The sequence below is a fragment of the Ogataea parapolymorpha genome, chromosome IV, assembly GCF_000187245.1.
Source record: "Ogataea parapolymorpha DL-1 chromosome IV, whole genome shotgun sequence".
NCBI classification, from domain to species: Eukaryota; Fungi; Ascomycota; class Pichiomycetes; order Pichiales; family Pichiaceae; genus Ogataea; species Ogataea parapolymorpha.
Window position 1 is genome coordinate 494,419 of NC_027863.1, and position 15,361 is coordinate 509,779.

At 43.8% G+C, this 15,361-nt stretch overlaps 4 protein-coding genes across 4 annotated transcripts; 1 reads left to right on the forward strand and 3 right to left on the reverse strand.

Annotated features, from left to right (window-relative positions):
• Positions 1 to 135: 135 nt before the first annotated feature.
• HPODL_03302 (Protein ste16) lies at positions 136 to 3,861 on the reverse strand (the record flags this gene model as incomplete). The annotated part of the gene is made up of 1 exon (XM_014079609.1): positions 136 to 3,861. The coding sequence occupies one exon, from the start codon at positions 3,859 to 3,861 to the stop codon at positions 136 to 138; it is 3,726 nt and encodes a 1,241-aa protein (XP_013935084.1).
• Positions 3,862 to 3,989: 128 nt separating this feature from the next.
• HPODL_03303 (Protein CSF1) lies at positions 3,990 to 12,806 on the reverse strand (the record flags this gene model as incomplete). Its single annotated transcript, XM_014079610.1, has 1 exon — positions 3,990 to 12,806. The coding sequence occupies one exon, from the start codon at positions 12,804 to 12,806 to the stop codon at positions 3,990 to 3,992; it is 8,817 nt and encodes a 2,938-aa protein (XP_013935085.1).
• Positions 12,807 to 13,122: 316 nt separating this feature from the next.
• HPODL_03304 (26S proteasome regulatory subunit RPN5) lies at positions 13,123 to 14,454 on the forward strand (the record flags this gene model as incomplete). Its single annotated transcript, XM_014079611.1, has 1 exon — positions 13,123 to 14,454. One exon carries the CDS (start codon positions 13,123 to 13,125, stop codon positions 14,452 to 14,454), a length of 1,332 nt encoding a protein of 443 aa, XP_013935086.1.
• A 17-nt stretch (positions 14,455 to 14,471) lies between these two features.
• On the reverse strand, positions 14,472 to 15,280 carry HPODL_03305 (uncharacterized protein; the record flags this gene model as incomplete). Its single annotated transcript, XM_014079612.1, has 2 exons — positions 14,472 to 15,230; positions 15,263 to 15,280. 2 exons carry the CDS (start codon positions 15,278 to 15,280, stop codon positions 14,472 to 14,474), a joined length of 777 nt encoding a protein of 258 aa, XP_013935087.1.
• Positions 15,281 to 15,361: the final 81 nt, after the last annotated feature.

The following is a 15,361-nucleotide window of genomic DNA, read 5'->3' on the forward strand; positions in this document are numbered from 1 at the left end:
ACGCACTGGCAATAAAAAAAGTACGTGTGGGGTTAAGCTCTCGGGAGGGTCCATAATAAATTATTACCCTCGCCCGATTGGGCCTTGCCTTGGCCAGAAAATTTACGAAATTTGAGGGGTTGCCAGGTGCGGCATTCAATACAGCACAGGATGCCGATTACTTGACCCCCTTGCCATGGATATGTTCGGTGCAGATTTGGAGTTCTCACCACTTACCCCACCTGAAAGAAACCCTTGTTCCTTGAGCTTTCGTCTGTTATGCTTCAGTAGTGCCTCCATGAGACTGTTGAGATCGACCAATTCGCCCAGAAGGAACCTCTTCACATTGAACTTAATCCGGTAATTCTCCAACACCTCAATAATCAATTTCATCACCACTGGCTCCGACTCGAATAATCTAGGGTGACCGGACTTCAGCCGATTTAGGTTCCCCACAGCTTTTCCCTGGTTGACAGGAAGAAGTAGCAGATTTCGGTATATTTGCTTGAGAGTCTGGTATTCTTTGGTGATGTTTGCGGAGTGGGAGGAGGGGCCGGGTCCCGTTGCACCGCCAACCCCACCAGACGAGTCGGTTCTTTTTAAAAGCTTCTCTCTACTGTGGAATGGCAAGTAGTCCTGATCCATGATCCTATCGAATTCTTCCATCGTTGTGGAATTTGGGACTCTGCTCAGATCTGCAAGTATGTCCTCGTGCGTGTCCAGATCCACCAGGCTCTCCAGCTTTTTCGGCAGACACAGCCCCAGATAGCCGTTCGAGGCAGTTTTTGTGAACCACCCCACGTCGTCCAGCATCTCGGAGCCGAGGTCTGTTTGGGAAATCAGCCCCAGAACCAGAAAACATGTGCCTCGGATGGACGCATTTTGCGATTTGACACAAATCGAGACAATCTCGTTCACGACGCCTGTCATATCTAAAAGACACACCCCACGGTCCGACGATCCTATGTGGCCGATTGCCCACAGCACAGATTTGAGGTCTGTCACATAATCTTCTTGCTCACTGCACGGCGTATTGTAGTAAAACTCCGACTCCTGACCTGTCTGGATTAAATTGGCGTACGAGTTGACCACGCGCGAAAATGAGTCGAACGTTCCAGTCACCTCAAATAGCCGCAGTCCATCAGTTGTCCTCACCAGTCCCCCGAAAAAGTGGTACGGCAGCTCGTTGGGGGCCTTTTCATTGAAAAGTTTCTGGGCCAGATACGTCTCTATGTGTTGCACGTAGTGCTTGTTTTTGGACTGGATCCAGGCTTCCATCTCCTCATCCACAAAGTCGTACTCTTGCAAATACTCGAACCCAGGCCCCGTAGCCAGAATTTTGAGCATCAGATTTATGCCGCTCGGTGTTTCCAAAACACCGATCGACGGCCGGTACTTGATGATTTCCAGCACTTTTTCCTCATCTTTAGCGAAAGAAGTCAGCAACTCCACAGAAAGCTGTCTGATATTCTCTTCTGGATCGCACAGCTGGCCCACCAGCAAACGACACGCGAAACTCTCACATTCTTCATTCTCCAATAGATTTCCCAGCAGCCGAACAGAAAATAAACGCAACGAAGGACTCGAGGTACTCGCCACCTTGCTGAGAATGATCCGCATATGACTGTTAGAATTGTACTTCATTTCCTTGATAATGATCTTCACTAGGTCTGGTCGGTGTGCTTTCTGGTCAGTTATATGGTACAGCATGTCGAAAAACCACCATTGCTCCAACATCCGCAGTCCGTTCGGGTCTGCTGAAAGAACTCCAAGGAACGAAAAGTAGCCGTAACTGAGCGTCGTCTCCAGCTTGGTTTTGGAGAAAAGTGGGTCCCCTGCCGTGATTCCACTGTACGGGTCGACCTGTGCGAGACACTCTGCTATCTGGGGCAAAACCTTGTTCTCCGTCAGATACTTGACTCCCTCGGCGTTAGAGAGCAAATTCTTGAAGATTTCGCAGCCAACTTTCACGAAAACCAAATTCGACTTCGTCTTGCGCAGCGAAGCAAAACGGTATTTGAACGGACGGTAGAACGACATCAGTCGCTTGTAAAATTTGGTGGTTCGCACGGTTTCCTCAAAGTTGCGCGAGTCTCGCAATGGGCCTTGCATTAGCTCAGTGATCAAGCTCCAATTCCATTTGTAGTAATCTTTGGTAGCCAAAACATGGGTATCTGAAACTAGAGTTTTCAATTGTGTTGCGTCGACACCGCACAGCATTTTCAATCGCAAATCCTTGAATACCTGTTCCGATAGTTTCACGTGGACGTGCTCTGTAAGAATGAGGTTGGAATTATGGTGGTTTCGAAGGTATTTCTCAATCTGCTTGTTGAGCTCAAACGACGGAGCTATTGACTTTATCAGCTGGTCTGGAACCAGGAACGACTGCATGTATGATATTTCTGACAGTAGGACCATTATGCGTTTATTCAACTTCTTGTCAGTGACTTCCTCGAAAAGTTTCTTTAGCTTTTCCACGAGACCACAACGGATGCATATATGCAACAACAACATAGTGTAATGGTTGACCAATGAAGATTCTGTTTCTGGAGAGCTTCGTGCGTTAGTGGTGGGCTTTGTTAATGACCCTTGCCGCTCAGAATTTATCAGAGGGACAATCATCGGGCCGTTTTCGTCATTAGTATCATTCAAGGACATTGGTTTGATCCGAAACAAGTCGCTGAAAATTTGTAGCAAGATACTCTTTATTGAAACCGAGCTGAACGTAAGACAACTTATCAACTCACGGATAGGAAGGAAATCGTGCTGGCTGAAAGCTATGAGTCCAGACCAGTTTTTCAGCAAGAATACGATCAGATGCGCTATAACTTGCAGGTTTTCTGTTTTGATATGCGAAATATCCATGAAAGGCGATATGAGCAACTGCACAAGCTGCGATTTTATGATATAGGGCCTTGTGTTGGGCAGATCGAGAAGTTTCAATATGGCCTCGCAAAACACACCTCTTGAAACAGCAGGCCCGTCGACAATGTACTGCAATAGCACGCCCAATGCATTGGCTTTGTACGCTCTTTCTGGATCCAGAAGAGCAATTTCCACGACTGTCTCAAATGCGATGGTTCTCAATGGATCAGTAACGTCCTCGACTATATTAATCAATGAGCGGACCAGTGCGATCGGAAACTCGTTCGGACCACCTTCAATGCTAACCAAACGTCGAATGAGTCGTATGCATTCGCTGCGTTCTGTTGTGTGCTTGGAATCTTTGCTCAAACTGGCAATGACAAAGATGTATAAGTCGTATTTGAAAAATAGCTGCAGTCCCCGTAGGTCGGTCACCACGTACCACAAGATCCTGTATCCGCAAGCAACAACCATCTCGTTGCGCTGAAGCATTAGTCTTTGAACGACGTGGATCACGGAAGAGAACACTAGATCGTTCCTTAGTGAGTCGTTTTCCTCCAGCAAATCCACCATGTCGTTCGTTTTGTCCACAATGTCTTCGCTTGATGTGTTCTTATCGCTCAAAACTTGTAGAATATCGGAAAGAGCCCATGTCGGGCTCACTTTGTCGCCCGTAAATCTGGATGTTTGTGTCTGGTCGGCAAAAGTGCTTTCATCTGCCTCTCTAATGGAAATGCTCGATAGCGAAGTAGCGGAATCCACGCTGTGAATAGCCGAATTCGAATGCCCTCTATTTCGCGTGCTTTCAAATTCAGGGATCGCCAGTTTCTTTCGTTGACTATCCTTCCGATCCATACTAACAAAGGACGGATACTGGCCCAGGGACTGTGATAGACTCCCTGTCGAGTCCATGCGGGGAAGAATTGTAGCCTTTGATGTGTCCTCCGGAATCGACTCGTACACTTTACGGGCATTCAAAGACAGCCGTGGCTTGGCATCGTGAGCTGTCTCTGACATCGTGTAGTACAAGAACACTTTATTTTTCTGTTACGCGAATGCTGACTAAAATTAGCAGATCGATGATTGATATCTATAACGGTTTATCGGTACCGGTGAAACAGTAAGGCCAAAAGTTATTGATGCAATCACTTCAAAACATTGGCATATCTAGTTTCGGCCTCTTTGACCAATTGCTGTAATCCCACGATCACAAACTGGTGCGTGAGGTTAGGGAACTTGTTTCTATGCAGTCCAAACCATTCCAACGGTGGCGTGGCGTTTCCCAAATCACGTAGTCTAGGAGTTTCGATATGCGGCTCCTCCAGAGGAACGTAAACGTATTTTTCGTCAGACTCCACGTCCTTTAGCCTATCCTCCAAGTTAACGGCCTCGAAAATCGATTCCTTGTAATTCTCCTCCAGCAGATCGTCGAAGTCCGTTCCGTAGCCAGAAGTGAAAATACGCAACGCAGTGAGACGAGTTTTCAGCGTGGTTGCATGGGAATACCACATCTCTCGAATAAAGTAGACAGAGCCCAGCTTCCACCTGACGTCAACATTTCCTCCAAAGGAGCTGCTAAATTTGAACTTGACTAAATTTGAGCCTGGATGCTGGAATGCATCCATGTAAACGTTCAGCGAAGGAAACACAAAAATGCTGCCACCGATGGCTGTGTTTGCAAGTTTGACGTAACTCCGAACTCCTGGTTCTCCGAGTGAGGCCTCTGTAGGCTTTGTTTTGAAAGATGAAAGAGCCACTGTGAAATTGTCAAGATTCATGTCCAGCTTGTTTTCCATGAGACTCGTTTTAATTTGCTCAAACTTGGCCCTAGAAGCTCCCACCCTGATAACCAGCGCCTGTGTGTCCAGCAAACTACTTGGGAAAATTTGTAACTGCATCGACCCGATGTGGACATCCAAATCAGTGTAGAATTCGTCGATCACGTCCAAAAACATTTCCACTGTCTTGACTGTGCTTGAGCTCGAAGTGTCGGTTTTGCGTGAAGCAGGCAAGGACAAAGACGACTCCGATGGTCTCATCGAGTCCTTGAAGGATTCTGTCTGATCATCCAAAGCATCATTGAGAGTTTGATGGTACGAGATCTTGATATCCTGTCGAATTCGCAATCCAATGGTATAAATATCCACGAAATTGGAAGCAGTCAAAGCTGTCATATAAACATTGAAAGATTCCATAGAGGTTTTTCCAACAAGTTTGTCTGCGTGATTGTCCACACTCTTGTTATATATGGAAGCCATCGCTTTGGTGATCACTGCTATGCAAAATATGTGGTAGTCAAGGGAGATTTTGGTTTCCAATGACCGGAATCCGGCGGACAGGAAAACCAGCGGAATATTTTCCATTCCTCTTTCTTTCGACCATGAGATGGCAGAAGCCATTCGAGCCCTTTCGACAACCAGAAGCCCCCCAAGCCTTCCCTCTGACGTGATTCTCAGTTGACCCAATTCCAACTTCAAGTTTTGGTCCCTGTTGGTGACCTTGGTAGATTTGACCCAGCATTTGTCGGCTTCCACGTCCAGTGTTCCAAGCGAAAACCCAAGATCCACCTTTAACTTTACCTTCCCCACAAGAAGAGTGAGGATCCAGGGAAGTACCGTGGTGTCTGACATGTCTTTGACTCTCGCTGCAATATTTTGGAGTGACATGTCTTCGCTCTGTTGTGGCTTCTCAACAGAACCTTTGTAGAGTTCGGATGGTAGCCAGATTTCACGGAAAATGTCAACGTCCTGTCTCTGTTGTATGTTTAAATACGAGTCAATGTTTGAAATCTTTGACGTATTCGACATTGTCTTAACACCGTCCGCTTTGGCAACAGTTGCAGATAAAAGAATGTCATTGATCCCTAAAGAGCCACTGGTTTCCTTCGAATAGACGTGTTGTAACTTTGCTCTTAATTGTTCAATACAGATAGTGGTGGTAATCAAGTCTGTATCGGTGTTGAAATGCCAAAATAGTCCATTTGTAGAGACCGCAGCCTCGACTTTTGCACTTGGCTCACAACTCAGCGTGAGTCGCTGAGGCTCAACCTTGAGCGAGAAGTTGATCTTGAATTTCTCAAAGACGCGCTCCAAGCTCACACCAACCGGCTCCTTTTCTCCCACGGATAAACGTCTTTCATCGGGTTTTCGTGTTGCCGGAAGCTTGCTTTTCTTTGCATGGTTTCTATTTGCAAAGGACTTCACACTGTTAGCAAGACTGACAATCACGGGAACACAGGATGCTGACAATGCGTTGTCTGTACTCGAAGTGACAGCCTGTATTGAAACAACGTGTTTCTTCACTGAGTCGCGACATTTGATATACTCTGTCGCAATCCTCACGGATGGAGCCTGGAGACATAACGATGTTGGCTTATGGTTTGAGTCCGTTGTAGGGTTGATGATCATGATTGAAGCACCATTAAATGCAAAGATACAGCCAATAAGTCTCAAGTTCGAGTGTATAGAGGAAAAGAGCGTTGGCGAGCCGTCCGCCGTTTCGGCATGTGCGATTTCGTGAAAAATCATAGTTTCCAATTTTTCTTGAACATGAACAACGGACCAAGCTAGTCGATCCGCCACAGAAAACAGCGTAGTTTCCAGCTTGAAATCGACCTTATCACCATGAAGCTCAGCATCAATATCTCTGCCTTCGGCCGTTTGAGAAACCTTATAATCAAGCTCAAATCTAGGGAAGTATGCCCTGTTAGCACTCAAACTTTCGTCGCTGGTGGAATAAAAGTTCATGGAGTTATTCCCGTGGGCAGTTGCCAAATACAGGCTTGAGACGAGCACATTTCCTGTTTTTGTGCTGCATACAGTCTCGGCTTTTTCGTATCCAACAATAAAGCCGGGGATGTCCGACGAATTTGACAGCGTTCTTTCTTGCTTTGGAAGCAGCCATCCAATACACATATTTTTGGACACAATTCGGATCGAATAGACACTCAAAAGATCCCATATTTCCTCCGCGCTAACATTCTGTCTTGGAGCAGGTTTGCTAGGGAACTTGTAGGTATTAAATTTCTTTTGGAACTCGAAATAAACATCAAGGAGTTCTCTAGTCAAGTGAGGATCCAACACAAACCTGCAATGCTCACTGATTAATTCAACCTCGTGGAGTTTTTTCTCACTTGAAACGGACGTCGAACCTTTCAATTCCAAATTGACATCACATATTGTAAATCTAGAGGTCTGAGGACCATGAGAAAGCATACTAAATTTCGTGGAGGGAAGCTTTAAGAATCCTTGAGGTTTATTTCCAGTGTAATTGAAATCAGAGGTGGCAAACTTCATTGTGATCTTGCCACATTCGAGGAACGTCCGATTATCGTTGAGAAGACATGTGAACGAGAAGCTGTTCAGAGCAACAGCAGCAGCGGTCTTCACAATGAAGGAAGAATCACTTGGTTTGGACACGTGATTGCTTTTGCTACCCAACTTTTGAGATAGATTATGGAACCTTGACCTGAATTTTTTAAGATACTCCTCCGCAACACGGTAATCAGTTTCTGCAAGTTTCGCCAAATAGATGAAGTTACGCTGCGAGCAATTGATTCCAAGTTGATCTGCATGCACCTGAGCGAATACATCAAATCTACCGTACTTCTCAATGAAGCTCGTCAAAAATTTCAGATTTCCGACAGATACGGTACCAAATTGCACTTGCTGCGATGTAGAAGTGGAAATGATTCTTGAGCTGATGCGAGAAACCGTGAAATTTGACGTTGCACCCTGGTCTGAAGCTGAAAATTCAAACGCAATATCTTGCACATCCATCTTATAAAGGATCGGTGACAAAACTTCAAGCTGCAAAGAAAGTTTCGAGACAAATATACTACCCGTTACTTTTCCTTGCAGTTGAGCGAAAAACTCATTGCTTGATTGGGTAACAGGGGATCCTTGTCTTTGAGATTCAATTTCTTGGCCTTGTCTCAAATTGTTGATCAGCGGGGCCAAAACTTCATATTCTTCATTTATAAGCACGTCTAAAGCTTTTAGGTAAAAATCTGACCCCGATCCTGCTGAAACATTGATACTTGAGGTAGACAAGTCCACATAAATCTGTCCATGACCAGCTGACTTTGCCTTAGAGACAAGCAGCGAGTTTTCAAAGCATTTGAGCTGCGCTATCTTCATTTTATCGAGCATAATATCAATCCCAAGCGTCGTATTGTTCAATAGCATAGCAAAGATTAAATCCTTTGAAGTTTTGATTCCGGACAACGTTAGCACCGAATTACTACCGCGGACATTGACCGAAGATCTATCAATTGCAACCTGGTGGGAAAACTCTTTAAATAGAATGTTTGTGTTGAAAAAGATCGGATCTGGCTCTGATTTGTTTGTAACTTCGACGATTTGTTTTGCATTGGCCTTTGACGCCATATCGGCAACCAAATCGCTGATATAGGGAATTGATTTCTTCATGGAGCTGATATTGGTATTAAAGGCTCCGATGGAAACTCCAACATTGATCTGATCATGAACGTTTATCATAGAGAGCTCGGTGGCCATTTGGTACAACTCTTCCGACAGCTTTCCTTTGCTTAATGCGAGTTCTAGGTTTTCAATCACCACCAAATTTCTGAAAGGATGAACATTGAGTTTGGATGTTGATAGTGCCGCTGTCAGAGAAAATGACTTCTGCTCAACCCTGGAAGTGGTATCTCCAAACACACTCATCAAAACATAGCTGCTGGAGATGTTACTAAACTCCCATCTTCTCCAATTGAGAAACACATCGAACACCCTTTGCTTGGCGTCTTCCGGGGCATTCCAAGAGTGTTCGTCGAATCTTTTCTGTGTGACATCGTGCCAACTTTTTGGCAAGTTGTAAGCAATATGTCTGATTCTGGTAATAATCTTCCAGCTGTCTTCACGCCGGATGTGCTCGTCGGAAAATTTGCTAATGTAAGACGGCTTGGTGATACAAGATGGATCGTGGCGCACAGAGTAATCCGTTCCCCCTTTGGAAATGGAATATACGGTGTCGATCTTGGCCTTGGCACTATTGGCCATGGCTTCAGAGATTTTTGCTGATGCCTTCTTTATCGGATCAGCCAGAATGGAGATATAATTCTCAACCCATTGGAGGCTTGTCGGATCCACATCGAAGTACAAATGCTCCTCATCGATCATGACACTGGTTGACAATTTGCTATTGAATAAATCAGTCTTGAGCTTCGTCATGTCGAGACTGCAAACAGACCTGCCACTTTTTAATATCTGGATCGAGATGCCAGAAATATCTGCTGCAAAAGAATCCAGGCCGCCTTCTGGTTCAATTGCAGCAGTTAATGTTGGATTCGATATGCTGATATCAACGCAATTTCCAGAAAATCTTGATTCTGTCACTTTCAACGTGATCATTGGGATCAGAGCCTTTATGTTGACTTTCTGGGAATTTGTAGCATGTTTCTTTGTCAAGTGCGAAATAAAGTCATTTTGAATTTCATCCAATACATTGGTGACAGAAATGACCTCCTTATTTGACATAATGTAACTCAGTACCAAGGCGATTTTCGGATCAATGTATCCGTCAATGGTATCAAAATTGCATACTATGGAATCAACCTCAAAGCCGTCGTTTTCTGTGGAAATTTCCGGAGACGAGTCCGCTGCACAAGACATGCTATCATCTGGAAACGAAGATGTATCAGAATCTTCGTCATCTCTCAGGGCAGCTTTCAACCGTTCAGGATAGCTTAGGATCAACAAGTCTAACGAGTTCGTGTTGAGAGGTGGAGGGACATCGGGGAAATTGAGGAAAGGCCTCAAACCTCCATAATTTTCATGGTATATTTTATCTCTATCATTTGGTAAAAGCAAAAATGGACATCTGTGGAACGGCGCATCATGATTCTTAATATGCGCTCTTTGGGCTTCTTTGCGAGTCGCAAAGTCTGGCTTTCTAACAAAGTCACTAACGTACACAGATGTTCTCACATCCATGACAGTGTCGGTTTCATTGATACCTTGTAAGACAATGTTCTCGATTTTGAAATTGATTCGGCTATTGTATGTAGCAGACGACTGATCAGAAATAGTTAGATGTAACGTTTCCAATTGAACTGAAAGACCACAAGACGGACCATTGATTTTCAGCAGAATTTCGGGACAGCTGAAAGACAAATTCAACATATCAAAAATCACCTCCTCAGGAAGGTCTAAAGAATTCTCTGAATCATTGTATCCTACCGCAAGTGACCCAAGAGAACGGCGGACAATGTCAAGAAAAATGGGCTCTGATTCAACAACTATCTGTCCTGGATGGAAATCCCACCTGCAATAATAAGTTGGTTCATCTGGAGGGAGCCCAAATGCTCTGTGGCCATGCACTGGAAGATGATCAATAAAGAGCTGAGGATCAAATTTCACATGTTTGGAGGTGGTGTTAAAAATCATGTCCTCGTCGACGCTTTCCAGCGAACGGCCATAGATCTCTGAAAAATTAGCTTGGAGATCCATGTAGTAGTTATTGAATCGGAGATCAATATCTAGGCTTTCGAAATGAAGTGCGACGTGTGTTTCACAGTCATAATTATGTGCTGGCAAGACCAGACATCCATTTTTGACACAAAAGGAAAAGTGTAGGTCCGTTTCGTTTCGTAGTTTTATTCCGAACGGCTTGAACTCTTCTGGTGCTGATTTTTCACGAGACTTGTCGTTCATGTCTTCGAGAAATTCTCCAAGGGTCTGGAAGTTAATGTCTTCCCCAAAATAGTTGGCTTTGAGAAGCAACACATACTTGATGATGAATCCATAGCATTCAAGCGTTGTATCCTCACAAAAGCAATTGACTACAATGTTGTCAACTGTATCTATGTCGATCACGTTGAAATAGGTGAATGATCCGGACATCTCAAAGTTATTAGCTCTTCCAACCTCTTTCTTTCGCAGGAAATTATATCCTGTATGCCATGGTGGGAAATGAACAGCCAAATCGAAAGTGGTGTTGAGCTTGTAGTCAAAAACCGTCGACTTTCGATACACCGTATCTAAGGGAATCTCGACGGCCAAATCCAGTTCGGATCCACAAAATGAAACATATATGTTGTCATTGTAGTCTAAAGGATGGCTAACAATATTTTTTTCGTTCAAGTTGAGAGAGATATTGTAATTGTAAACCTTCCAATTGATTTTATAGAAAAATGGACGGAATAGCTCGTAAGGAGTTGGATTTCCAGAGCTAAAATCCCCAAACATGTCTGTGAGCAACTCAATATGCTCTCTAAGTAAGTATAGTTCAGCATTCGTAGACCTGTTTTGAAAACTCCAGGTTGCAGCGCCATTCCATTGCAAAGGATACCCTACATCTGCATTTATAGTGTGTTTCATGGCTTTGAAAAACACCTCATGATTCACACTGGAAGAGATGACTGGGTTATTAAAATCCACGTGAAATTTATTTGACCATCCGCTCTCTGCGCTGGGGATGTACGAGGTTGAAATATTAAAGGTGGAATTTTGTCCCACCTTAAGTTCCAACCAGCCAAACGGTCTGCGCTCTAGCTGATTTTGAGAGCTGTCACTGTTGGAATAAAGAATGTCTTTGCTGCTCTCTCTAAACGGAATCCGTAGCACCAGGTCGTCCACACTTTCAATAAATAGTTTGAATCCTTCGTATTGCCGTTTAGACCCTGCTTTGAGACGGCTGAGCGGTTCAGCGTCCCTGCAGACGGAAGGAAATAGCATTTGATGAAGAAAAGCACGCTCTTTTTCGGCCCACGGTCCGTAATAAATAACTCCTTCTGAAACCGATATGTCGATGTTGTTCGCTGGAGGTGCTTGGCCATTTCCGATATCTGGTTCATCAGCGGAGATATTGGCCGGCGATGCTGGCGTATTCCCTGGAATGTCGTAGTAATAATGGATATCCACGTAGTCGGAGTCGAATATATGAGTGTACCGCGCGTACTCGGACTGTGAGAACACAAGCGCGTCTTCTTTCTTGTCAGAAGGTGTGCTTTCGTCAAAAGAACTCAACGTCGAACTATCGTAGGACAAATATCTTTCAAGACCGCGCCAACGATGCAGCTCTTCCTCCTTAGTCTTCTGGCTATCTTGTTTGGTACCATTATGATACAGCCCCAATTTCTCAAGAAACCTCTTGAACTTATGATTTTGGTCCCGATCAAATTCTTTTGTGATCTGATCCATACCTTCGTATGAAACATTTGGCTTGAGATACAATTGTAGCTGGTTTGCCCTAACATCGTGATCAACCCGACATTTATCGTATTTCGAAGCTGGCCGAAGAAAATCAAAAAGTCCTTCCAAGGATGTGTATGATCCAACCAAAAGGGATGTTGTTGTCTGGTTGCCTATTACAAATCCGCCTTGCTTTATCAAGACCTTGAGGGGAAGCAATTTGATAAATTGTGGGACATAGCGCTCGCCCGATTCTTCAGAGTCGTTGATTGTATTTTGATCGCTGCTACTTTCGCTGCTGCGACTTGTAGAGTACGATTGCTTTTCAGCATGACTGGTCTCCCTATTCAACTTTTCCAGCAACTCTTCGTAAACATTCATTCGGTTGTAGACAAAAACCTCAAGGCCGTAGATTTCCATCAGCAACCGTGTTGGAAGTAGCCCGTTTTTTGTATTCTCCTGCTCAGTAACAAATCCAGATTGGCGCACGGATGTGAGCCAATATCTCCATGTTAGCCACCCTTGATGAATTAGGATCATCTCGTTTTTGGTTATAATCGTGACATTTTTAAAGAAAAGTCGTCCTCCGAGAAAGGAGACTTTGTATGACTGAACTTTTAATCGTATCTTGTATCGCTTCCATAGAATATATTTCAACAGAAAAGACACTATTGACCCCATTAAGCGATTGAAGTAGAATAGTATTCCAATGGAACCAAGCAGAGCTATAACCCATTCAACCATGTACACCCATTGCAGGTTGATCGATCGGTTGACCGACGCATAGCCGAATTGTGTTGTAACGTCCATGGCTAACAACGCATAACTTGGTGTTTAGTTTAAACAAAATATTTACTTTGGGGGCAGGCGCGAGGTGTCGAATTTATTACACAATCTTACTCGGGCCATTGACAAGGGAATGGTCCAGAGATGCTTCTGCAGCGGGTCAAAAGAAGACACATACATGGTAGCGTTGATCGTCTGTTGCAAATGACAACAACCAGTCGAGAGTGATCGGCTTGGCCATTAATTATTATGTAAGCAAAAGATTGTAAATCCTGGGCTCTAAACCTAAATTTGAAATATTGTAGTGGCAAAACAGTTGAACATCCTTGTAATATTTGACATGTCGAGAGAGGCTCCATTGAAAGCTGAAAAAGATTTCACCGAGACGCTGGACGAGCAATTGCCTCAAATTGAGCAGTTGTCCAAATCGGACTACAAGTCTGCTGTCGACAAGCTGCTGTTGTTGGAGAAGCAAACAAGGCAAGCGTCCGATCTGGCTTCTTGTAAGAGGATCATGATAACCTTGATGGACCTTTTGGCTTCAAAGAAGGACTGGTCTCTGCTCAACGAGCAGATCTTGTTGCTTTCCAAGAAGCAGGGGCAACTGAAAGACTCCGTTAGGGTAATGATTCAACAAGCGATTTCCCATCTCGATGAAATTCAAGATTTGGAAACAAAGATTCAAACGATAGAGACCATTCGCACAGTGACCGAAAACAAAATCTTTGTGGAAATCGAGCGTGCACGGGTGACAAGAATACTCAGTGATATTCTATTGGAGAAGAAGAATGATTTGGATAAAGCGTGCGATGTGTTGTGCGAATTGCAGGTCGAGACGTACGGGTCTATGGAGCTGAGTGAAAAGATTGAGTTTATTTTGAGACAAATGACTTTGAGCAACAAGAGAGGAGATTATCAGATGTCTAAGATGCTCTCGAGAAAGATCCTGGTGAGATCTTTGGAGAAGTTTGCAGACCAAAAATTGGAGTACTACAGACTAATGATTGACATTGCTTTGAGTGAAGACGACTATATCAACCTGGTGAAGTATTATCTCGCCATCTACGACATCCCGAAGATAAAGGGAGACAGCAACGAGTCTTTGAAGGCTTTGAGACAGATTGTCTACTACAGTGTGCTTTCGCCGTATTCCAATTTGCAGAACGATCTGATCTCTAGAGTGAAGATAGACAAAAACGTTGATAAGCTGCCAACTGAAAAGGAGATCCTTAAGCTGTTCACTGCAGACGAGCTGATCAACTGGAAAGAAACTGAGGCACGGTTTGGCGATTATTTGTTTAGGGATACCACCTTTGATCAGTCGACTGAGAAAGGTAAGCTGCATTACAAAGATCTCCAGAAGCGCGTGATAGAATACAATTTGAGAATAGTCTCAAAGTATTACTCATCTATTAGATTGGAAAGGTTATGTGAGCTGCTGCAACTGGAACAACAGGATGTTGAACTGAACATCATCGAGTTGGTGAATAATGGAGTTATCTACGCTAAGATAAACCGGCCACTGAAGATTGCCAGCTTTATCAAGCCGAAGAACGAGAATGAGTATTTGAATGAGTGGAGTTCAAATATCGACCAGCTTCTTAGCAGTATAGAGACTGTCGAGCATTTGATCACTAAGGAGGAGATGATGTATGCTGCGAAGGTGAAATAAATAAATGTGAAAGTAAATTATGCTTCACGCTGTTGTAGTTCCAGCTCTTTTCGTTTGCGAGCGCTTTCAACGAGATTATTCCATCGTTCTTTTAATTTGATAATCTGATTTTCCAGAACAATTCTATCGCGTTCCTGCGTAGCAATTTTCTGTTGTAGCTGGTCAATCACGCTCTTGAGTTGCTCGTACTGATCCCCTGACTGCTGTGGTGGGCCATTTTTCAGCAATACGAGGAGATCCCCGATGAACTCGTGATTAGCCATCAATTCACTATAATAAACTAGATTAAGTTCCGTGAGAACGCTGTTCTTAGCCTTCAGCTCCTCTATTCCCTGCTGCTTTGAGGATTTTTCTTTAAAGTTGATCAGCTGGAGATCGTGTTCAAGCTTGTTGATTTTATCTTGCTCGATGAACTTCACCTTGTTGGAAGACAGATCAAAGTTGAGGTTTTTGACCATGAGAAGTTTTATATGCTCAATAAGCATCTGATTGTTGGGCTCCTCGCAGAGCTCCTTTTCTTGAACCGGAGTTTTATCTCGCTGTTGTTTATATTCCTTGGATTTTTGAACTAGCTTAAGCTGGTCTATACGTTTGATTATTTGCGACTTAAGGGTTGTAAGTGAATTGAGCGTGTTGAAGTGGTTTATCAGCGATTCTTCAGCTATTCTATCAATTATGTCCTGTAATAATGCAATTGAAGACTCGTGACAGCTGATTGAACGACTGTAATCGCCTTTCATCATTGCCCTCTCGGCATTGTGCTCGCTCTCATACACCTTTCTGTTAGGTCCTCAAATATAATACCCACCTCTGAAAGTCCATGCATTGTTAATATACCATAATTATTATTTCAGGGGCTGCCAAAAAGAAGCCGGGAATTTTATAATAATCACCTTTTTATCTTTGG